At 38.7% G+C, this 25,782-nt stretch overlaps 2 protein-coding genes across 2 annotated transcripts in view; one reads left to right on the forward strand and one right to left on the reverse strand.

Annotated features, from left to right (window-relative positions):
* Positions 1-5,505, forward strand: part of LOC112050555 (sensory neuron membrane protein 2) — a 34,977-nt gene extending 29,472 nt beyond the window's left edge. Inside the window, exons 6-10 of the mRNA XM_024088846.2 lie at positions 28-242; positions 1,872-1,997; positions 3,657-3,843; positions 4,371-4,496; positions 5,281-5,505. Of these exons, the coding sequence (XP_023944614.1) occupies positions 28-242; positions 1,872-1,997; positions 3,657-3,843; positions 4,371-4,496; positions 5,281-5,499 (873 nt within the window). The 3' untranslated portion in view covers positions 5,500-5,505. The remainder of the gene's footprint in view (positions 1-27; positions 243-1,871; positions 1,998-3,656; positions 3,844-4,370; positions 4,497-5,280) is intronic.
* A 709-nt stretch (positions 5,506-6,214) lies between these two features.
* Positions 6,215-25,345, reverse strand: LOC112050554 (periodic tryptophan protein 2 homolog). The gene is made up of 17 exons (XM_024088845.2): positions 25,186-25,345; positions 24,839-24,951; positions 24,110-24,204; positions 22,923-23,051; positions 20,462-20,895; positions 19,902-20,088; positions 19,402-19,569; positions 18,705-18,957; positions 16,125-16,272; positions 14,759-14,950; positions 14,180-14,325; positions 13,082-13,229; positions 12,418-12,561; positions 11,722-11,831; positions 11,106-11,254; positions 10,491-10,695; positions 6,215-6,370 (listed from the first exon to the last, which is right to left on the reverse strand). The coding sequence occupies exons 1-17, from the start codon at positions 25,201-25,203 to the stop codon at positions 6,238-6,240; spliced, it is 2,772 nt and encodes a 923-aa protein (XP_023944613.2). The 5' UTR covers positions 25,204-25,345; the 3' UTR covers positions 6,215-6,237.
* Between the last annotated feature and the right edge of the window lie 437 nt (positions 25,346-25,782).

Genomic DNA, 25,782 nt, shown 5'->3' on the forward strand with positions numbered 1-25,782 from the left:
CTAGTCTAACGTAAAAAATCTTTTCAGCTGAACACTACAGAATCTGGACCCTACGACATGGTCCGCGGCATCGAGAACATCCACGAGTTGGGCCACATCGTAGGCTTCGACGGTGCGCCCACCATGCGCTACTGGGGCGATCCCTACTGTGGGCAGCTCAATGGATCAGACGGCTCCATATTCCCACCGCTGAACCAAATCGTGCCTGACAGGGTTTACATTTTTGAACCGGAGATATGCAGGTTTGCATTTTATCTCTTATTAATTATTAGTTTTCTTTTTTTTTTAATTCTTTACAAGTTAGCCCTTGACTATCTCACCTGATGCATACCTGAGAATTTTCATAATACGTGTACCTGTGTGAAGTCTGCCAATCCACATTGGGCCTGCGTGATGGACTAATGGCCTAATAACTCATTCCGAGAGGAGACTCGTGCTCAGCAGTGAGCTGAATACCGGTTGATAATGATGATTTTTTTTTGCCCTTGCCTACAATCTCACCTGATGGTTAGTGATGATGCAATCTAAGATGGAAGCGGGCTAACTTTTTAGGAGGAGGATGAAAATCCACACGATATCGTACCGGAATGATAAATCGCTTGGCGGTACGTCTTTGTCGGTAGGGTGGTTACTAGCCACGGCCGAAGCCTCCCACCAGCCAAAAGCTCTAAATTCTAAACTTACTCATAATTTGTAAGCTTAGTTTACAAGCACTTATAAAACATCAGGTTATGTTATGATAATTGGTGATAAGTACTCATGAGTTGAAAATTTATATTTAAAGTTAGGAAGGTTTCAAACATGCATGCCTTTCTGCATTTATGCAAGAGTAATTTTAAATATTTGTGATATCTGGGACCTTTAATGTTTTTATATGGTAGAGCGAATGCTAAATTTTTTGTCAATACTATAATTAGCAACAGTATATTTGTAAATTTTAACTTTACTTTAAAAAAGAAAACACCGTGTGAATCGTAAGGGTATTTACGGAACAAAAACAAGCGTCACTTAAAAGTTTACTTACTCATTATTTGTTAATATATAATTATATGTACGTAAATATTCAATTGAAAAAATCAAATCGTTGGTTCAGTGGTGAGCATGTATCTACGGATCACAAGGTCCGGAGTTCAAGTCCTGGGTGGCGTTATAAAATACTTACTTCTACTACTTTAAAATATTAACATTCAACATTTCATTTGAATAACAATTTTTAGAATAAGAGTGGTTAAGCCAATAGTCCACCACGACCCAATGCGGTTAGGCAGACTTACAAGCAAGACTTACAGATTTGTTGTTTTGATCTGGTGTGGTGTTTTTCCGGTGCAGGTGTGCAGTTGTTTTTCCGATGTTTTCCTTTACTGTATGAGACGTGTGATATTTAATTTCATAAAGAGAGCTGTAATAACCGAGTGGATTTGACTTCTGCCTTCAATTTGGAGGTCGTAGGTTCGAATCCGGTCCGGGGCATGTACCTACCTACCTCCAATTTTTTAGTTATGTGCATTTGAAACATTTATAATTTAACTGTTGTGTTGTTATTATAAATGCTAGCCGTGATAGCCCTGTGGATATGACCTCTGCCTCCGATTCCGCAGGGAGTGGGTTCGAATACGTTCACGTTCGTTTCAGTTGTGTGCATTTTAAGAAATTAAATATTACGTGTCTCAAACGGTGAAGGAAAAACATCGTGAGGAAACTTGCATACCAGAGTACTTTCTTAATTCTCTGCGTGTGTGAAGTCTGCCAATCCGCATTGGGCCAGCGCGGTGTACTATTGGCCTAACCCCTCTCATTCTGAGAGGAGACTCGAGCTCAGCGGTGAGCCGAATATGGGTTGAAACATTTAACATATTGATTTATATTCACAGATCTATGTCAGTGGGTCTAGTGGGAGAGAGGAACATTTTCAACATCAGCAGCTACTTGTATGAAATCGACGAAAGCGTTCTGGCGTCGAAACTCGCGAATCGCAACAACAAATGCTTCTGTAAGAAGTAAGTGTATGAATCAAAGATATTGGAAAAGAAGAATAGATCAGGTGGTGTGAGTAGTTGAGTGTGTGTACTGTAAGGTTGCCAGGAGCTTTGTTGATCCCGTTTTTATACCGTTCTCTATAAAATGGACTAAAATTAGCTATTAACTAGTGTCTTTGATTATATTATACAATTGGGTATTCATAATAAAAAATGCAATTAAAGTACTAAGTAGTAGTAAGTATTAAAGTAGTAATTAAAGACCAGCATATTATGTTTAGTCCATATAGTCGATATTGAATGGGGTGGGTATATAAAAATATTGGACCAATAAACCTCCTGGCAACATACAGAATCATACATAGCCTGTATGCTTTTCTAAGTTTAAGACCGTGAACAGAGTGCGGTCCTCATATTGCATTGTACACTTAACTCCTCACAGCGCCTGTGCTAGAAAGTTTATATATATACAGAATCTAAGAAGTGGCATATCGAAACAGGCTGAAAAACTGTGTCGATTTTATTCACGTAGAATTCGGGGATAAAATATCAACGAGTAACATCTATGTTATCCGCTGATAATGTAGGTATCCATTGGTGAAAGAATTTTTAAAATAGTTCAAGTAGCTTCGGAGCGTATTATCAAATAATCGAATCACCAAACAAACAAAATGTAATTTTAACTCTTTAATGTACCAATTCATATAAATCTAGATTTTTGACATACTGGGTAGGTACTTATTTACGTACCTACCTCCTGTAAAGTTACAATTTTTTCCCAACAGTTTAGCTTTGGAAAAGTAGCAATGGATGTTTTAGAAAAAATTGCTACATCAATTTATGAATTGTATTAATTTAAAAAAAAATTGTCCTACTTTTCTATGAATACTTAATGAATTAATTTTAAAAATTCTAATTTGAGTTTAATAAAATGGATTACCTAAAAATGTTTGCGACCTCTCTGGCGAAGTTGATATTCCTATGTTCTTCAATAAAAAGGTCCTGGGTTCGATGATCACCTCTGTCCAAGAAAATCTAACTTTAAAATGTTTAATTGTTTAAGTACCATTGATTGAACAATGAAAATAGAGTTCAACTTCCAGCTTCTATCCATTTTTTTTTTATTCTTTACAAGTTAGTCCTTGGCTACAATTTCACCTGATGGTAAGTGATGATGCAATCTAAGATGGAATCGGGCTAACTTGTTAGGAGGAGGATGAAATCCACACCCCTTTCAGTTTCTACACAACGTCGTACTGGAGCGCTAAATCGCTTGGCGGTACGTCTTTCTCGGTAGGGTGGTAACTAGACACGGCCAAAGCCTCCCACCAGCCAGACCTGGACCAATTAAGAAACCTCACCACCTCAATCTCAGTCCACTGCGAATACCACTGCGCCATGGAGGCCGTCAAAATTACCAAATCATGATGGTTTGAAGCAAACGGTATCCTTCGTGTCACAAAATATGCCCTAGGTACGATATTTTCCGCTGCTTGATGGTCTTAACAAGCTCAGTCTTCTTCTGCATTCTGGCAAGAACCTCAGTGTTAGACACTTTCGCTGTCCAGCTTATGCGGAGCATTCTGCGGAATGTCCACATCTCAAAGGCTTCCAGCATTTTACGCAGGTCTTTCATTATTATTACCAAGTGCAAACTAAATAAATAAATGTTTTATTTAGAAACTGGAGCGCGAACCACGACGGCTGTCTCCTCATGGGGCTGATCAACCTGGCTCCATGCAGGGGCGCGCCCGCCATCGCCTCGCTGCCACACTTCTACCTCGGCTCCGAAGAGTTGCTGGAGTACTTCGAGGAAGGCGTCAAACCAGAAAAGGAGAAACATGAGAGCTTCGTCTACCTTGATGCGGTAAGTAGTTTAGTTATTAAAAAAATTTACTTCAATACTTATGGACAAAAAAATTGCTCTATGTTACAGCGTATTGAGGCACAAGTAATATAGAACAATTCAGAACAAGGAGGTAGGCGATACATTCGTACCTACATCAGAAAAGTTTAACAGTAGCAAGCACCTTGCAAAATTGCACCAAGTGTGCAAAATTGTCGAAACAATTGCCGTTTTTTAATGAAATTGCTGGTGTCAAATTGCTGGAATGGCGACACCGCACTAGAAAGCGCAGTCTTGGTCGATCTCCTACCAAGTGTCCTGACGATATCAAGCGAGTCGCAAGGATTTGCTGGATGCAGGCGGCTCAGGGATTGAGATATTTGGAAGTCCCTACAAAAGGCCTACATCCATACATAAGGCCTATATAATGAAATTGCTCTTGATTGCTCCACTAACAAGTCCAGAGAGATCCATATGTGTTTTCTAGCAATAGTTATTACAAAAAGTCTCGTGCATTTTTAATTTAGGATCTTGTACGTATGTTTCAGACAACGGGCGTCGTAATAAAAGGCCTTCAACGAATCCAGTTCAATATTGAGCTACGAAATATGAAAAGCGTCCCGCAGCTGGAGAAAGTGCCGACTGGAGTGTTTCCTTTGCTTTGGATTGAGGAGGTAAAGTAATACAATTATTCTAGCGACCTCTCTGGCACAGGTAATAATAATGTGCTTTTCAAGAAACAGATACTGAGTTAGATAAATGTTTCCGGCTAGAATCAATTTGCATTTTATTTTCTAAATTGGCTTAGGTGTGGTCTGGTGGGAGGCATCAGACTTGCGGTACGCCACGTAGAAAACGTGGAAAAATTAGACGGCATTTCTTTTAAAAAAATATTTCTAGCTTATAAATGCGGTATCTTAGTATATCTAATACACAATAAATTGTCGTCGTGTCCTTTGTCAAGATGATTTTAAATATTGTAAATTATAATGTATGATTTTTTGTAAAAGTCTTGTTGTTTCCGCCCGCGTCACCACATGGTTCCACGGAAGACCAGCGCTGCGCTGGTGCATCCATCACTAGCGTAGCACATGCTGAGTGGAGACCATTTTGGTACCACACACATCATTTTTTGGATTTAATTTAATCATTAGTTTAATATCTTTAAATTATTAGTTTACTATATTTTTAAAATTTCTTTCTTTTGTTTTAGGTATTTGTTGTCTTTTGTGTATTATGTGTGTGTGTCCAAATAAAATAATTTTCTTTCTTTCTTTCTAAAAGTGTTGAGTTTCTTGCCGGCACTTCACAGCAGAATCTGCCGAACGGGTGGCGTTTGCAGTCTTTACAAATAGACAAACTTGACGACTCAAAAGTGCTTCTAAACTGAGCTTGAAACAAATGAATTTTGATTTTGATTTTTAAGAAGTTACAAAATATTTTTGGTTATTTGTGCAGGGTGCAGAAATACCAGCAGAGCTCCGCCAAGAGTTGCACCAAGCGCACACTCTGCTGGGATACGTGGAGGCGCTGCGCTGGGCCATCCTCGGGCTCGCCATCCTGCTGAGCCTCGCCAGCGGCTGGTGCGCGTCGCGCGCCACCGGCGTGGGGCTGTGCGCGCGACAGCACAACAGTGTCAGCTTCATTGGCAACAACTTTGATCTTAATAAAGGGTGAATTGTAGCGGTGTTTTATTTATTGACCGACTTCAAAAAAGGTGAGATTCAGATCCAATTGCTTAGTATTCGTTTACGTAATTTTAGCATAAGTTGAAGGGTGAATTGCAGCGGTATTTTATTTATTGACCGACTTCAAAAAAGGTGAGATTCCAATCCATTTGCTTAGTATTCGTTTTCGTAATTTTAGCATAAGTTGATTACCAATTATAGAACTCATATCAGCATTTAATATCGTTCATTCTCTTATCGTTTACTTCATAACTGTGGTACGAAAGGAGCCTCGCAGAAATGTCACCAACGTCCAAGTGTTCAGGTAACTTTGGCACAAGTCGATGAGCAGTAAACACACACATCTGTCTGCAAAGTTTCTCATTCGTTTTATCGTTTACCTCACGACTGAGAAAATACAGGGCCGTCGCAAAGATACTCTTATCGCCAACATGTTTGATCTATAAAGGGTGAATTCTAGCGGTGTTTTATTTATTAACCGACTTAAAAAAGAGGAGATTCACCTTTCATTTATTTAGTTTTAACATAAGTTGATCAACATTAGCTCATATATCAGCGTTCAATATCGATAATTCTCTTTATCGTTTACTTCATAACTGGGATACGAAAGGAGCCTCGCAAAAATGTCATGTAAATCCACCGCGCATACTACCGCGCCACGGAGGCCGTCAAAAATCTACTGGGGAACCATTTAAACATGTGTATTTAGATACAAATCTTTATTTTTCTAATCGGAGTCGGAGTCCGAGAAGGTGCCCCGGCCACTGGAGTGGTCCGAGTCCATGTGCTCGTCTTCTTGCTTCGGCGTCAGCTCGCCTACTGACTTGATACAGCGGATCGTGTACTTGTTGAAGTCGCATCTGAAAATTATAAAACTAGATAAATATGTCATCATAATCATTATACAGGATTCGTGGAACTTTACAAATGATTACTATCAAGTTCATTTTTCGTCATTCATCATCTTGATGAGACGCTCAACTTTATATTTACAAAAAATTCTTGATTCTGGTAGCTAACTGAGTTACCAGGTAATAAAAAAATCTGAGCGTCGGAACGAGACATTGTACCACGCAATTTGTAAGACATTGTGGCTGTTAAGTTGTATCAAGGGGTCGGAAAAATATGTAAATTTTTACCATTCGTCTCTATTACTCGTGAACTCATCATCCACTCCTTTTGCACACATGGCTGTTAAGTTGTATAACTATTAATTAAGCAATAGTTCAAGCATTACTACATTTTTATTAAATTAATACTCTGGTAAACTACCCTCCTCCCAACTTGTATCAATAATGAGGTTATTAAAAGTTGTTACTAAACAGCTGTTTTTTTTCCAAAATCAAGAATTTTCGTAACTAAAAAAGTCGAGCGTCTCATCAAGATGAAGCTACTCACGGAAAATTAACTTGATAGTAATCAATTGTAAATTTGTTCCACGGATCCCAGCTAGCAGTCAAAAAATCATTTTAAAAAATCCAACCGACTTCACAAAAAAGAATTAACTACAATAATGCGGGCTACAGACCTTCAGTTTTAACTGAACAGTCGAACCGTTCATTTAAAATGTCCGTGATTAGGCAAAATTGAAAAATGCACAGTGCAATTTAACTGACAATATAATCGAAAAGTCGCTAGATAAAACCGTGCATGTAAAACTGATCTACTACTCGTATATCTATGATGATTACACTATGTACCTATTCAGTCACCCATGAACAGTGTATGTAATTTCAAAGTTACCCACTAATACCCGTGAAGGACGACAATCAATCATACGTCATCAAGTGACAAGCAATAGTCGGTCAGGGTCGCACATTTTTGTATCCAATTCGTTTTAGCGAATTTACGCCAGAAACATGTGTACTATACAATTATCGTCATTTGCGATAGCTCTGACGGATTGATGTTATGTAATAACTTAGACTTAGCCTATAAAAGCCAGACCTTCGGCGTTTAACAAAATCTGAAAGTTTATCATGCTCCTACCATAGGTAAATATGGTACGACTCGACTCTGGTAGTATTATTTTGGTGGCCAGACTTTTATAATTTATAAAAGTTAAGTTTAGTAGGTAGTTATTTTTGTACCAGGGTGGCTTTGGGAGTTTTAAAGGTCCAAGGGAGCAGGTTTAAAGGGTCCAAGTAAAAACACGTATTTTTAATATTTTCATCAGAACATCACAACAAATCACGTCCTCTGTCGTCACACACATTGCTTCGTGGCAACCCCTTGCAAGAAACCTATAAAATTTGATTTTTAACAATGTTAAGGGAAAAATATGAATACTTGGACGATTGAAGGTGTGGACACTTGAAACCTTAACCAAACCAGTGGCACTTACATACGACTAACGAAGCAATCTCGTAAAGAGAAATAAATGTGAATTTTACCAATTGCGATGCAACCGGAAATACCGCCATAATATCTTTTTCATTGCGTTGGTACGAAAGAGTTAGGATAGGGATAACTCCGACGCCATTGGACGAAATGTTATCTATATTTCTCTTCATTGGCCGCAACGTTAGCTCCTCTGTTCTCTCTCCAGTCCATAATCCACAATTGTCTACCGTACGTACCTATGGTAGGAGCATGAACTAACCAACTTTTAGCTGTTATAAAATCACGAAGGTCTGGCTATCGTAGACTCTCAATCTATAAGGAGTTGTGCCTAACAATTTACTCGCCCGCCTAGGAGATTAGTGCCAGTAGATAAGACACTGTAGTTGAAATGATTTATGAATTTGTCTGTGACAGTCACCTGGGTCTGGGGCTGTGTTATTCAGAGAAACATATTGCAAATGAAACATAATAATATCTTCTATAGGTACTATAACAAAAAAGTAGAAAGTACTCTGTTTTTATTTCGTACTTAAAATAAACTTGGTCCAGCGAAAAGCCTATGTAGCTTCGGCTCAAAAGTTCGTGTGTCCTAAGTAGGGTTATGGAATATTCTACAAAGAAATTTTCAGTAAAAATTCCCATTCCAGAGTTAAGAATTTGATAATTCTTTTTTTTAATAATATTTGCCATATCTTTTAAATATGACCAATATTTCCTTGTCTAAGACTGTGTTAGACTGTGGGTACGACAATAGTCCAGCGGGCAGGGATCGAACCACGACCTCTCGATGATGACTCAAGGCCTTTACCGTGGAGCTGTGTACGCTAGAAATGATGTTGTGGTTATGTTTATAGACCTGATATATTCTACTGGCGGACGGTCACGATTTTTCCTTCCTTAGACCTTCTTAATCCTGATTTTGTGACAGGGTCGGATCATTAAATCCGTTCTTAGCGGACGCCTACTAACTAGAAACTACTTCCCTGCCTAATTTTATCTTTGTACGCCAAGTGGTTTCGATATTTTGTGATAACCTTTCGCTTTTATATGTATTTATTGTAGTGCATTATAGATCATAAATATATAATAAAAAATTGTTCGTTGTTTGTCTATTAACTGAAAATATTTATGATTTATGAGTCGGTCATATATTGATTATCACTATCTGTGGTATTTTCATCTGGAGGCGTTATCAAGTTTATCACACACTTGACCTTACACGAAAACAGTACGAACGATATCGCGCGCGTGACGTGTTACGTAATATTAATATAAAATATTTCGGAAGTTGATTCAATTTTCTGTTTTTTTTTATTCAAAACTTTGCCCTAGACTGCGACCTCACCTGATGTTAAGTGAAGATGCAGTCTTAGATGGAGGTGGGCTTATTATGAAGAAAAATTGATTCTACCCGTACATATTCTATCTACATATGTTTGCCGTAATTGTCAATAAAGAATTCAAAACATGTCAGCTGTTTAAGGGTCTTTTTTTATTTATTTTTTATTTATTTATACTTTATTGCACAAAACAAAAACAATAACAAAGAAAACATAGAAAACAAGTATGTGCAAAGGCGTTCTTATTGCTCATAGCATAGCAATGTCTACCAGACAACCTTTGGATAAAGGAATTAATGTAATTAAATCTTCCCAGGAAAAAGTCTAATCCCATACTAACTAATGTCGCTTGCGCTAACAAATGTACAATCCTTTTATTTTTACACTTACAATGAAGATGTCACTTACATTATCGGTTAATTATCGTTAGTAAAACTAATTTTAAATTGTATCCATTGAAAATGTTACTTCTAATAAAATTGACACTTACGAGAAAAGTGTCGCTTACTATAATATGAAGTTCTACCCAGTGAAGTAGTGCCGTGATAGCCTAGTAGGTCTGACCTCTGCCTTCGATTCGGAGGGCGTAGGTACGAATAATTTCCATAATATTAATATATAAATGCGAAAGGTCATTCATTCATCACGAAATCTCTAAAATCACTTGACGTACATAGATGAAATTTGGAAGGGAGGTAGTTTACAACGTCCTCTAAGAACGGATTTTGCAAGAGGGCTGAACTAAGAAGATTTGAGGACCGATGAAATCGCGGGCGTCCGCTAGTATTACATATTTGCCAGTTTGATTGGTTGGTTAGGCTTCCATCACTTCCACTGATTAGGACCTCAGCTTCGGATCACTATTAACAACTCATATTCAGTTAGAGAAATAGTCAACCACGCTGGCCCAAAGCGGATTGGCAGACTTCACACACGTAGAGCATTTTGAAAATTCTCAGGAATGCAGGATTTCTCACGATGTTTTCCCTTCACCATTTGATATCCGGGTTTTAGCAGACTCAGAAGTGGATTACAAGAATAAGAAAACCAATGTCGAACAAAATGATTCACAACATTTGTCATTACAACTTAACAAATCAAACTGTAACCAAAATAAGACTCTAGAATGGCAGACAATGACCTTGAGTGAGTGAAAATTTGGAGGGACTAGATTCGAAACTACGCCATCCAAATCAAAAGAAGAGGTCATATCCACTGTGCTATCACAACTCTAAATCATTAAATTAATGAACAACAAGTATTATACTCGACCAGAACAACTTAAAACAACACTTACATTTTGCTCAACTGCGAATACTTGACGGTGAGAACTTTCTCCAAAGCCAACAGCACAGGTTGTGGGAACTTCTTCTTCGCCGTCACAATACTCTTGACCCACAGCAGAAGATGTTCCAAATGTCTGCTGTCTTCTAGAAGACGCGCTATTGTGTTCAGAAGACGGTGCGTGTAATCCTCTTCAAGGCTTGCCACTGTTAATTCAACTAGGAAGAAATAAAAAGTTATTAATTTAATGTAATAATGAATAGTATTAAATAAACTGTTTGGGTAATTTGACCTTGCACTCTAAAAATATTCTGTAAGGGTGAAATGAGTCAACGTAATTAACTTATTACCTCATTAGAACCTTCTTTCGTTGCGATGATATAAAAAATGAGCGATATTTGCGATTCGCCGCAATTAATCAACAATATATCTTTAGAGATTTCTCGTAGCACGCATCTAAGGCTTATTGGATTTTCCAGATCGGTACAATTTAGGATATTCTATTTCCTAAATTAGGTTAGACCTAGTCAAAACCATTGTCGATCTGTGTGTTTCCCTCTGTGTGTGATCTAGGAACAGCTCCACATAATAACAGTAACACGTTACTATTACTGTTACTGTAACTCACTGTCTGTCGGCGGCACGGCCTCCACGCACTGCTGTATGACGTCATGCTCGTTCAGTTGCAGCGCGCCCACCAGCGCGGCGCCCCACGACCTCTGCTCTAGCAGTTGTTTCACCGCTAGCGGTGTCGACCCGCTCTCCAAACGGTACGGCCTGTACATTGAATATTTATCATCATTATTCACACATACATAACGTAATACGGTACATTTAAGCTCACCTAAAAACTCAAAACGAACAATCAGTTAACCATGTGTTTTTCTACAGAATGCAGTTTCTACAGAAATCTAATTTTAGGGAAAGATTCTTAGCCTTGTACTATGAGGATAGAAGAGCCCAAAGTAAAGATTTTCTAGTGATTTGCATATTTTGGAAATTTCTGTCATAAAACTTTCTGTCCATCTAGATTCTAGATTTATAGAAAAAAATATAGATTAAAAAACAAATAAGATTTATTAATCACGTCTAAAAGGACATGGTTAATATTCAAAGAACAATTCTTTAAGCTTAAATGGTTCAACGGTAAAGGTATCGGACTCATCAGTGAGAGGTGGTTCAAGTGGTGGTCCACTTTGAGTAGAATATTGGTCAAATTTAAAAGATATGAAAAAAATAGAAACCTGAATGTGCCATCCAAGCCAGCGTTCTGGCTGTAGAGCATCAGTCCTTCCGTCGCAGCCACCGCGAAGCTCTCCCCCGTCGGTGAAAACCTGACACAATGCACGCGGACCTGGGAAACCAGACACAATTTAAGACTGATGACAAAGATGCTTTGAAGCAATTCGAGCCTCATGAGAAACCAGACACAGATTAAGACTAATGCTTTAAGAATGCTGGTTAAGGCAATTTGAGCCTCATGAGAAACCAGACACAATTTAGAACTGATGACAAAGATGCTTTGAGGCAATTTGAGCTTCATGAGAAACCAGACATGGTTTAAATTGAATGACAAAGATGCTTTGATACTGTTAAAAGTTCGATCCCCGCCCATTGGACTACTGTCGTACTAACTGTTTATTAAGGTTTTCTGCCTATTTGGAGGAGAAATAACATTGGTATTTTTTTTTAATATAGCTAATGGAGAATAGTGTCGAAATAAGGAAGTTGTTAAGTTAAACCAGTTAAGCCTCCCACCAGCCTTGGACCAATTACGAAAACCTCAAGTGGATCGGAAACTGTGACCCCGCCTCCACTCCCGGTAGTCTGATGTTGACGACTCCTCCTTCCAGCGCGTCTCTCTTCTTCTCTAGCACCTGTCCTCTGTAAGGTACCTATAGTTTAGGAAATTTTGAAGAAACAGGAAGTCTGGCACTTACCTCAGGCTTGACCTTCCTGTCGGCCATGTCACCAGCCTTCACCCCCGGCAGTCTGATGTTGACGTCCCCTCCTTCTAACGCGTCTCTGTTCTCCACCAGCGCCATGTTGCCGAACTCTGTGAGGAAGCGGCGGTTTATGAAGTCCTGAGGAAGAAAGACATTGCCAAAGTTAAATACAAATATTTATTAGCTCTTACCCGTGACCAGAACTTTTTTAACCTAATTTAAAAAGTAGGGACTTCTAACATGATTCCTATAGGGGGATATCATGTATCCGGAAAATATTTAAAAAATTACGTCCCGGGTTAATCTTTGGAACTATTGAACCGATTTGAAAGCGAAGATGAGGGAGGTTATTGAGCAACCTAAAGACTACTCTTATCTCCGAATAAAAAAAATTAGTAAAAAAATTCAACCGATTTCCAACTCAAAAATTAACCTAAACTAAAAAGCAAAAAATAACATCTTACCTATGATCAAACCTTCAAACTGATCAGAAGGTACCACCCTTCTGATCAGTTTGAAGGCGGTGCCAAGTATTTTGCTATTCTTGGCGGAGACAAATCCAACGAATCAAAAACCATGAAAATTGGTCCAGCAGATCTCGAGTTATAAGTGTTGTAACTAACATTTCTATTTTATATATATATAGATAACAACTTACGTTCACAGCATCCAGAGAGCGGTTCTGCGTGATGACAAACTTCTTGACGAGCACCGACTCCCTGATGCTGTACAGACAGACGTGCTTCGAGTTGCCCGCGCCCAGTATGGACGACCCGTCCGACGAGTAGCATATCGTCGTAAACGCTCTGTCAATTATATTGTTTCACTTGAAATATTGTCATTTTGGTTTCAAAATGTTATAACGTAGATACGGATAAAATGGGCATGATGACTATGTTTGAATCCATCGATTTTCATTCTATATATTCTATGTATAAAATCGATAAGGTCAATGTTAACTAATTAATACAAAGAAGCAAAGTATGTCTAGATATTTGCAAATTAAATAAGATTATAAAATTTCAAAATCTATTAAAAATCTTTTATCGTAATTATATGAAAATTCATACAGTTTTCCCTTCCTTACATTAAATGTGTCATTTTTCAATAAATGAACTATAAACATAAACAATTAAAATAAATTTTACAAATAATAATTTTGTTGGACCGTCCATACAAATCTAACAATCATGTACCTACGACGTCATTAATTCGTACCATTTTGTATGGGGCGTTTTTCAGGGACCCGTGGCAGCGCCACAAATCTGACCCTTTAAATCCCTGTAGCTCCGAAAGTAATGATCGCAGATACCTTGTTACTTTAACCAAATTGCTTTACTATTAGCGTACTCCTAATTTATATACAATTAAAAAAACTGCCATCATCCCTATTGTTTCCATAGTGGGGTGTCATTTCAAAATAACCATTTTAACAATATCTGGGGCAGTTACGTAAATATCACCTCCATCAAAAACTTAATTACACCATTCGATAGATGAAGGAGCAAAGAATTTACTTCGATAAGTTAGTTCAACAAGTTCTTTAAGTGTACAAAAAAGGGTTGTTTCAAAGTTTTCTTAAAACGCCATCTACCGGTAATTTAAATAACAAACACTCATTCACTATGCTTGTAGATGGCAGCACGCGTCGCCCGATTTATCACCAGTTTACTCCACAAGCCAAGCGTGCATAAAGAAGGTTTACTTCATAAATATTTTCAAAACGGTTTCACATTACTTTATCACAGTGACTCACTTGGTTTTGAGCATTTTCTGAGGCGTGATCAAGTCAGTGTCAGCTCTGCCTGAGCCCAAGTCACTCCTGCCTTCGATGCTGCCCGTCTGGTCCGATGTTGTTACATTAAAAAATGATATGTTACCATCCAGAGTAGACACTGCGATCTGAGAGCAAACAATTTACTTGCTTTATAAATTAATTGAAAATTAATAAAAATACCTGACTTCTGTTCAGCTACATAAGAAAAAAAAAGCAAATGAGCGCTTCAAACACATTTTACGATCATGATTAGTTAGGAAAATTTTCGGTATTTACTCATAATTTTCGGTATATACGGCCAGTATATTCTTAGATTTTACATAATTTAAGAAATACCGGCAGAGATTGCTTTAGTCATAAAGCCGCTTTTGTACTCTTGTATATTGTTCATTACTTTTAATAAATTCGTGACCAAATAAATAAATTATTATTTATTTACTACATTGTTGCGTTTGCACACAAATGCACATTATTACCATCATTATCAGCCTATTTTAACTACAGGGCCAGGCCTCTATCCATATAGGGGAGGGGATGTTTATACATTGTGCAACATACCTCTTCGCCATCAGGTCTGAAGGCGACCTGCAGCGCGTCGGCCGTCAGCTGTATGGTCTCGCAGTCGGAGCTGGTCTCCACACAGTTCCACAGCTTCACTGTCTTGTCCCAGGAGGCCGAGGCGAGCCGCGAGCTGGACAGGGTCGGGCTGAACGCCAGACTAGCTACCGGGGCTTCATGGCCCCCTAGTACCTAGGGATAAACACATACAGATATATTAGAAAATTAATAATAATATTATAAACGTGCAAGTTTGTAGGGGTGTTTGTTTGGAACAAACAAACTACTGCAGCGATTTGGCTGAACTTTGGAATAAAAATAGATTTTACTCTAGATTACTTTTGATTCCGAAAAAATCCATGGTTTCCGTGGGATTTTAGAAACTGAAGTCCTCGCGGACAAAGTCGCGGGCGTTTGGTAGTCTATACCATATCAACAAACAAATCACTTAATTTTATGACCTAATCAATGTTCTTCTTAGAATCGCGTTTACGGCCGGCGCACGCAAACTTTACCAGGTGTAGTGAGGCTCTATATGCGACCAGTTTTGTTATGATTTATTATTATTTTTCAACTCGCGCTGTGAAATCGCCAATTTGCATTGTGATGAATTTAATTGTAAAATTGCAAATTTCTAGTAATCAAATTTCTTGACGACGACTTACGAGTTAAGAGAATATCAGAATCCATCATTAGACAGCATCAAATGACCGTGTGCCCATGGACGGCTTCGGTTGCGTCGGACAAAATCGTCATCATTGCCAACAAGAAGAATTTTGGTCTTGTGAGCTGTTAGTCGAATTTACCTGCGATCTCGATTCTCGGTCTGCCACGATTGGTGTCACCACACGATGTCCGCCACACGATGGCAGCCTAGATTGGTAGGTGAAGTCTGTGTTGTGTATCGTATAGGTAGGAGAAGTGTAAATAGTGTTTCACCAAACGTCGGTACTGCACTTTCAAGAACAAAGTTTGTGGCACCTCCGGATAAACACCTATAATCCACTCGTCCACACTTCAGTTGCAAGGGTCAAAACAATTTACGTCGGGCACTATAAATCCGTAAAACACACGTAACAACAAAAAACCATCCGAATTCGCTAATAAGCGTCGGTTTGCGAGCAAAAGCGACGTCGATACGCTTCTAATACAGTTTTCCGGCTGCAAACGCCGCAAAATCGCCCGCGTATTTCTCAACGGCCAGCGTCCAAACAATACGATCAAGTCATGTAGTTTCGCGTTGAGCGCAGAAATGTTAGTAGTTAGCAACAATTGCTAATTCCACGAAGGCTCCATCATCTCACAGGCTTGCACATGTGCAAGTTGCAGTAGCTGCACGAGCACAGCACCACATCTCACAACTCACCTCCAGCAGCTTGCCGAATTTGATGGACCACACGAATATCTCGAAGACATCGTGTCCGCCCGCGGCGCACAGCTCGCCGCTGGAGTCCACGGCCGCGCACGCAAACTGCACCAGGCTCGGCGACGTCAGCGTGCGGAAGTTGCGGTACCTGCACCAGACATTTATAAGCTCGAGTCTCCTCTAAAAATGAGGCCAATAGTCCACCGCATTGGACCAATGTGGATTGCCAGACTTCACACACGCAGAGAATTAAGAAAATTCTCTGGTATGCAGGTTTCCTCACGATGTTTTTCCTGATGGTGAATGATGATTTCTTAAAATGCACGCAACTGAAAAGTTGGAGTTGCATGCCCCGGACCGAATTCAAACCCATACCCTGCGGAATCGGAGGCAGTCATATCCACTAGGCCATCACGACTCTATTTATTCTTAATCACACTAATATTATAAAGACAAAAGTTGTGTGTATGTTTGTTACTCCTTTACGTCACAGCTGAACTAATTTGGCTGAAATTTAGAACGGAGATAGAATATACTGTGGATTAACTCATGTTACTTTTTAACCCGAAAAATTCCATAGCTCCCGGGGGATTTGTGAAAAACAATTTCACGCGAACGGGATCGCGGGCGTCCGCGTTCCAGTACTATGTCCTGTAGAAGCCGAAATGGGTGTGGATTGTCATCCTACACCTATAACAAGTTAGCCCGCTTCTATATTAGATTGCATCTTCACTTACCATCAGATGAGATTGTAGTCAAGGGCTAGCTAGTAAAGATTAAAAAAAAACTGTAGTTTCACAGGCAATTATACCATTCATACTAAAGTACAGCGTATCTGTGTGTGATTGTGTTTTTGCCTTCCCACGTATGTTGCCCGTTTATTTGATCCTACTTCCTAATTCCTACTAATCTATATCTATACTAATATTATAAAGAGGTAAAGTTTGTAAGTTTGTCACATTTTTTAAATGGAGTAATCTTTGGAACTACTGGTCCGATTTTAAAAATTCTTTCACCAGTAGAATGCTACATTATCGGGGAGTGCTATAGGCTATATTTTATATTGGTATCATATATATTAGCCGAGTTATCACAGTTTTTGTCATACAGGTCGGACTGAAAATCTTCTTAAACAGACTTATTCGCATGCGCTGCCTTAACTACTGTGTAAAATTGAAATTAATGTATGGAGACTTCATGTATCTTTAAAAGTTCTACAAAAAAGTCCGCGACACCATATATCTATCTTCTATATATTAGCAGATATAGTACCTTTTGTGTTTTAAAAATTATTAATTTTATATACTTAGGTTTACGTCATTATTTATACAACTAAACTTTAATCCTTATTAAAATTAATTATTTAATAATCACAAGGATATTATGGAGATAAGATTTGCCCTTTACAGTATGTTAATTACTTTAATAGTTTCTGAGATAATACAAAATTTCTAAAAGACGCAGAAATTCCGCTATATGACGCCCGGCGCTTTCATTTACGTAGTTCCCGTTCCCGTGTGAATATGAGGATCAAACATAGCCTATGACACTCGCAAATAACGTAGCTTTCTATTGGTAAAACAATTTTCCAAATCGGTCCAGTAGATCCAGAGATTACCTCCTACAACCACACAAACTTTACCTCTTTATATTATTAGCATAGAAGTCTCTATTTCTCTTGGTCATACCACCACTCTCGAAGGACTGGACCGATTTTGCTAGGGGTAGGAGTAAGATAGAGAAGTTACAGGGTAGGGTAGGGTACGGGTAGGGAAGCGTAGGGGTAGGGTAGGTTTAGGGCCGGGTTTAGGGTAGTAGTAGGGTAGAGGTAGAGGTAGGGTAGTGGTAGGGTAGAGTTACGGGTAGGACAGGGAAGTGGTAGGGTAAGGGTAGGATAGGCGTGAGATAGGGGTACGGGTGGGATAGGGGTAGGAAAGGGATAGGGTACGGGGAGGGTAGGGGTAGGATGGGTGTAGGTAAGGTAGGGGTAGGTTTGGGGTAGGGGTAGGGTAGATGTAGGGGTTGGGTAGGGTGGGTTGGGGTAGTGGTAGGGTAGGGGTAGGATAGGGTAGGGGTAGTAGTAAAGTTGACATCGCAATTTACGCGGACGAAGTCGCGGGCGTCCGCTAGTAATTATTATAAACGCGAAAGTTTGCATGGATGTTTGGATGTTTGTTACTCTTTAACGCCGCTACTACTGAAGCGATTTGGCTAAAATTTGGATTGGAAATGGATTTTACTCTGGATTAACACATAAGCTACTTTTTATCTCGAAAAAAACCATGGTTTCCCGAGATTTGCGAAAACTGATGATTTTAATGATATGAATGTTTGTTACTCTTTCACGCCTCGACTACTTAACCGAATTAGCTGAAATTTGGTATTTAGATATATTATAGCATGGATTAACACATAGGCTACTTTTTATCCCGGAAAAATTCATGGTTCCCGAGGGATTTGTGAAAAACTAAATTCCACGCGGACGAAGTTGCGGGCGTCCGCTAGTATATGTATAAATGCATGTTTGTAACGTGTATGCGTATGTGTGTGTGTGTCTGCATTAATGTGCGGAAGCCTTACCTCGTAAGATCATAGCATCTAACTGTCCCGTCCAGCGACGAGGACACGAAGAACTTCTTGTTCGCGCTGAAGACAATACTGGTGACGGTAGACTTGTGCTCGTTGAAAGTCACAAAGCAGAACCCTGAGGTGGTGTTCCAGACCTTCACTTTACCGTCGTACCCGCCCGTCACTATGTAGAGGCCGTCGGGCGAGTACGCGAGGCAGGTCATGTCTAACGAGTGGCCTTGTTGCTTCATTACGTATTGTTCACCTGGGTAAGGTACATTGATTTAAAAATTTAATGCCAACAATGTTTTTAAATAAATTAAATGTGAAAATATACTACTCAGTGAATCAGTGGGCGATGGTGCGAGCTATGCTCAGAGTATCTTTGCCTGAATTAATCAGAAATGATCTGTAGAAACTAAGTCACTGACATAGCTGAAAGAGTCTCAAAGCAACATTAGCAATAGGTGTGCAACAATTTCAAGAGCTGATAAATGTTGGAGTCTTAAGGAATGGCAACCCCACACTGCAAGGCGCTTTTCAACCCTTACTGAAGGAAGGTTTAGGTGGATTGATGACATTGGGCTGAAGGGAGCCGCTAGATGGCAGCAAAACTATGACTATGTCTAGTATTGGACCTCCATCGGCTAGTAATGATGATGATGCTCAAATATGCTGATCGTGTGGACCAGGTTCACTCGATACTCACTCTGCCACTCCCACACCAGCAGCTGGCCGATGTTGGGGCACCCGAAGGCGATCCAGTCGCCCTGCGCCGACAGCGCGATGCTGCTGATGCGGTGCTCCGATATGCTGAGCGTATGGACCAGGTTCACATCGGGCATCTCATGCAGGAAGAATATGCCGGTGGTAAAACCTGCCGATTGCCACAAAGTCAATATGAACATTATTAAGTTATGACAACACTTGACCATGAATTTACATTAATCAGCCATATTATGAGAGCCAACAATTTTATCTGTATGCGTCAATGAAATATCTCTTGAAAATTATATATGTCGACAAATAACAGCGACATTTCAAAAGAGAAGAATATTTTTAATGCCACCACAATGTCTATTTCTCCTCTTGTTGTTTTGTGGCTTCCTAGGCAAGTGGAAATAAAACGAAAGTAGATAAAGGCATTATTAAATGAAAAGATCATGCACTTATATAATATACCATGTATGATACTGAATTAAAACTGACCAGTGACCAATATCTTGGTGCCTTTGTGGTAGGCCGCCGCAGACACGCGACACTTGTGGCTGGCGTTGCGTATCGCATCGCCGATGTAATGCCGGCCCAGCTTCTTGTAGCGCAGTCTCTTGTCGTCTTCCACTTTCACTTGCTTCTTCTCAATCTCACTCTCCATGTTCACGTCTTGGTCACTTTCCTGTGAGTAAAATGGAAACTTCTGAAGTATTTTAAAAATTTGTTTATCATTAGAATGCTACTTCACGGCATAACATAGGCTGTATGTTATACCCATACTCCCACAAGATCGGGAATTACACGTCTGTAAGTACATCGATAAAAAAAAAAACCCACGACTGATGCACGTCACTTCCCCGCACATTTCCACCCGCGCAGACTTTCCCCTTGCCGCCCGCATATCATGGGAGTGTTATCAACAAACTTGCCAGACTATACATATGGTTGCTACTGAATATATTTTTTTTTACACTAGGAACTCAAACATTCTTGAACAATAGACACTGCTAAACCACATGACCACCAAATATATTAAAAAATACAGTTAGACTCACATATTCTTTATCTTTCTCAACAATATTCTCCTCGTCCACTTCATCATCTTCCAATTCTGCCTCCTTTTGCAGTTTCCTTCTTTTTTTGTGGGATATCTGAACCTCTGACTTCACCAAATCATCTGCATCTATGCTAGCTTCCCACAAGCAAACTTGACCGTTACGACTAACAGTAATAAGGTCCAAACTCTTCTTTTCAAAGAAAACCCCAACAATTTTGTCTGTATGTCCACTCAAAGAGCACATATTCAAGTTGTCCATATATTCAGATGTGTATATTTTGGTTGTGGTGTCTTTAGATCCGGCGGCAAGTAACTTGCCACAACTTGACCAGTCCAAGCATGTGACTTGGTCATGTGCCTTTTTGAAAACTCGCTTCATTATAAAGGATCTGAACTCTCCAGTGAAAGTACATGGCGCGGTCATTATGAATACTGAAATAAATCAAGTTATACATAAATATAATTACACTTACTAAGTACGTATAGATAGCAGAGGTCCGCTAAGAACGGATTTTACAGCAGGGCCAGATTAAGGAGTTCTAAGGGCACATGAAGTCGAGGGTGTCTGCTAGTAGCTTATATTTAAGAGTACCTTCTAGGTAATTATGTATCGCCAAAGGGAGACGACAGTTATCAAAATACATCTATACTAATATTATAAAGAGGTAAAGTTTGTAAGTTTGTAACATTCTTTAAATGGGGTAATCTTCGGAACTACTGGTCCGATTTCAAAAATTCTTTCACCAGTAGAATGCTACATTATCGGGGAGTGCTATAGGCTATATAGCATATATTTATATAGGTATCATATATATTAGCCGAGTTATCACCGTTTTTGTCATACAGGTCGGACCGAGAATCCTCTTAAACAGACTTATTCGCATGCGCTGCCTTAACTATTGTGTAAAATTTAAATTAATGTATAGAGTCTTTATGTATCTTTAAAAGTTCTACAAAAAAGTCCGCAACATCATATATCTATCTTTTTTTTTTATATGTAATTTCTGCGACATGGCGATCTGCTCATAGGCAATAAGCCATTCATTTATCTGATATCATCATATCATTTAATGTTTTCTTTGAGAGCCATTTTGCTGCAGATTCCCTGTCAGCAGCTCTCCCTTTGGCTTGTTATGGAAATCTGTTCCACAGGTCGGGAATGCTGTGTCTTTGTAGCCGAGTAAAACGGAGTCCACCCTCGCGACTCAGAGCCCGTGCAAGCTCATTTGTGTGAATTGTCAGTCTCTCCTGATACCTCAGGCTGCACTGGGATATTTGTTCACCTACAGTTTTTATGTCAATGTCGTGGTACATGTATTTATTGCTGATACATCGCGGGATGCCAAACATTGTTCTTAGTGCTTTATTTTGGAATCTTTCCAGTATTTCAATACCGTATAATAACAAAATCCGTAGTTTCGGAGATAATACAAAATTTCTAAACGACGCAGAAATTCCGCTATATGTCGCCCCGCGCTTTCATTTACGTTGTTCCCGTTCCCGTGTGAATATGGGGATCAAACATTACAATAATGCATGCTGTCTGCAAAAATGACGATATGTTAACTCTAAGTTAAGTGAACAGTACGTTCTTTTTTGGAGAAATAAATATCTTTAAACCGAACATAGCCTATGACACTTGCAAATAACGTAGCTTTCTATTGGTAAAACAATTTTCCAAATCGGTCCAGTAGATCCAGAGATTTCCTCCTACAACCACAAAAACTTTACCTCTTAAATTATTAGCATAGAAGTCTCTATTTCCCTTGGTCATAGCACCACTCTTGAAGGGCTAGAGAATTTATAGAGTAGGGTAGTGTACGGGTAGGGAAGCGTAGTAGTAGGGTAGTGTAGGGGTAGGGCAGGGGTGGAGCCGGGGTAGAGGTAGGATAGGGGTAGTGTAGAGGTAAGGGTAGGATAAGGAAATGGTAGGGTAGGGGTAAGATAGGCGTGAGATAAGGGTACGGGTGGGATAGGGGTAGGAAAGGGATAGGGTACGGGGAGGGTAGGGGTAGGGTAGGGGTAGGGTAGAGGTAGGGTAGGGTAGGGGTAGGGTTGGGGTAGTGGTAGGGTAGGGGTAGGGTAGGATAGAGGTAGTAGTAAAGTTGACAACGAACTTTACGCGGCCAAAGTCGCGGGCGTCCGCTAGTTTTCAATAACTGTCACACTCACATTTGGATCTCTACAACCATTGGATCAATTTCTACTTGGTAACATGAGATAAGATAGAAAGTAAAATTAAAAGAAATTATAATGTTGTTAACAATTGTAAATTATTATAATATTGTACGATTTTTTTAATAGAACAACTGTTTAGTTTCTTATTGGTTCTTCTCAGCAGAACCTTAATAAGAGTCTTTACAAATAGTTCAAATTTGATATATCAGAAGTGCTTGTAAAATAAGCCTACTTGAAATAAATGAATTTTGATTTTTTTTAAATATACAAAATATACAAACCTGTATCATCACAGCAGGCAGCAAACAGTTTACCATCAGGACTGAACTTCACTGCATTGACTTGTTCCTTAAACTTATACCTGTGTATAACTGTGCATGTCAAAAGACTAATCATCTGGGCTTCTCCCTCTGTAAATTAAATTTTACCATCATCATCTTGGCCCTAACATAATTTAAAACTAAGTAGCTTCCTGCCCTTTGTATATTTAAATCTTTTAAAATACTCAACTGATTTTAAAGCAGTTTACAAGAATAGATAGAGTTATTTAAGGTATAGTCTGGCAAGTTTATTGATGACACTTCCATGATATGCGGGCAACGGGGGGAAAGACTGCGCTGGTGTGAAATCGTGCGTGAAGGAAAGTGAGGTGCATCGTGGGTTTTTCATTCATTCATCGCTACACGCCCCTCGGCCCGCGCGGACCATCAAGAGAGTTACGAACAAAGTTGCCAAGCTATAGTATAACATTTTTGTGGTTCGGGATTTTAATTACAGACACAAAGTCACAGGCATCCACTAGTCATTATGTGTACCTATTTTTAATGACAATTCAAGGCTCGTTTATTGTGTAAAAGATGAGTATATATACAACATTATATTGTATAGACTGCATTTACATTTCATGAATGCAGGGAGCAACTATTTGACAGGTTTTCATATAATCATCAGTTAGATCTGTAAGCCGTGCAAATGAGTGATCATCTAGTCTATGTACCGTAGGTACAATGTTAGAGGTACCGTAGGTACATTGGACTTAATAAAAGTAATATTCACAATCTATCAATGATAATTAGGTAATATGTTCTCTAAGGCACAAGGGTGTAAAAACACCAACTTTCCAGTTCCATATCAAATGTATCAATTGATCTGACTATGTTCCACATGAAAAGATACAAGAATAATTAAAAAACTAAGTTGTGTAATAAAAATATGTATATTGGTGGAGCTGTACTTCTGATAACGGAGAAGCCATCATCTAAGAGCAGGTTCTAAGCTTTATGTGTCAAGGATGGCAGATACACTAAGTAACACTATCAATCATCACCAATCGATCATTTAACTTACTACAACAGTTCTACCCTCTAACTACAATATTGATCAAGTACAGCGCTGATACTATCACATGTAAACCAACTCACTTGCCTTACACACACTTGCTTGTATTTAGAAATGAAAAATTTCTTACTTTCATTAATTGCAAGGAGTACAGATCCATTTGGTGACACATCAATTGCTGTATAGTTGAAATGACTCTCCACAGGCAAAGTGTTGCTTTTATTTCTGAAAACATTTTATTTAAGGATTACAGTGGATGTTGTTCATAGTGCAAAGGGGAACACCCATCCCTAGCCCAAGCCTATCCTAACCACCCGGCAATTTACTTATAACTAAAAAAATTTTGATAATTCTGCTTTAATAATGAAACTATTACTTTATCAAAAAAAGTTTGCTAAAACATTTCATGACATTCTTACACGTTATCAACCCATATATGGCTCACTGCTGAGCTCGAGTCTCCTCTCAGAATGAGAGGGGTTAGGCCAATAGTCCACCACGCTGGCCCAATGCGGATTGGCAGACTTCACACACGCAGAGAATTAAGAAATTCTCTGGTATGTAGGTTTCCTCACGATGTTTTCCTTCACTGTTTGAGACACGTGAAATTTAATTTCTTAAAATGCACACAACTGAAAAGTTGGAGGTGCATGCCCCGTACCGGATTCGAACCCACACCCTCCGGAATCGGAGGCAGAGGCCATATCCACTAGGCTATCACGACTCTCATGACATTTTTAATTCTTCTTTAATTTGTCCACAATGGGTACAAGCTAAGATTGTTGACCATACACTTTAAGTTTCACTACATTTTTTAAATAATTTTCTAACAAATGTGTAGTAAAAAAAAGGAACTCACTGTTTCAGATTGTATAATGTAATTTTATTTCCAACAGGGCTAAATACACAATTCCCATCGTTTGTAAATAATATATCTCCTCTCCGGTATACTGTACCCAGTAAATTTTGAAACTGAAATTAATTTAACAAAAAAATTTAACATAGTTATAACCTAATTACATAAATGTAGGTGTACCTGTAATATTTTATGATATGTTTAGCATGTAGGATACAGAACAGAACTTAGCCAATTAAAAAAAACCCAAAATAATAATATTTCGCTGTAACAGGGGCAATGAAAAAGAAAATAATAGATTATTTATGTGTTAGTTGAAGAAATAAATATATTGAATAAAACAAATATACCTTATAATTATACTTCATGGTAAACTTAATTTGTACAATTCGTGTCACTAAAATGCAAGCATTTCTTTTTTAATTACAATTATTTAGTAATCTGCAACCTAAAACTAATCTATAAACACGCCAGCTGCATTACACACAATTTGTTTTGAGAGGTTTTGATTTTGACATTTGAGAGACAACACGTGAATATGACATTGACAGAAACGATTAACAAATTCATTTGTCTTTATTTCCGAACGCAATTAATTGGAGTTTACGATCTTTTTTTTATTATTAACGGTATTATCTTTTTAACGATTACTATTTGCTAAATAAAATAATAGCAAACTATTTTTTTCAATTTAAAAGTAATTTTTCAATACTGAAAGAAAATTTGCTTATAAGAAAATATAACTTGAAGCATAACCCACGAAACTGCTCCAATGCGGGTTAGCAGGCTTAGAATGATAATGTTTGACTCTAACGCGCTGTAACGATTACTATTATATCTTTATAGACTAATAATTAGATAAGTATTTACTATTTAGTAATTAATCGCGGATGCCGATTAACCAATTATTTTCCATCTTGGAACTGGTATTCCAAGACATTATCTGG

Source organism: Bicyclus anynana, chromosome 6 (assembly GCF_947172395.1).
Source record: "Bicyclus anynana chromosome 6, ilBicAnyn1.1, whole genome shotgun sequence".
Taxonomy (NCBI): Eukaryota; Metazoa; Arthropoda; class Insecta; order Lepidoptera; family Nymphalidae; genus Bicyclus; species Bicyclus anynana.

Bases quoted from the DNA above. Each gene is read 5' to 3' on its own strand.
- LOC112050554 (XM_024088845.2), bottom strand. The intron at 24,205-24,838 runs GTGAGTTCCTTT...AAATGTTTTCAG, and splicing joins ACATTATACAATCTGAAACA to AAATAAAAGCAACACTTTGC. The intron at 14,951-16,124 runs GTGAGTTGTGAG...GTTTATCCCTAG, and splicing joins AATTCGGCAAGCTGCTGGAG to GTACTAGGGGGCCATGAAGC.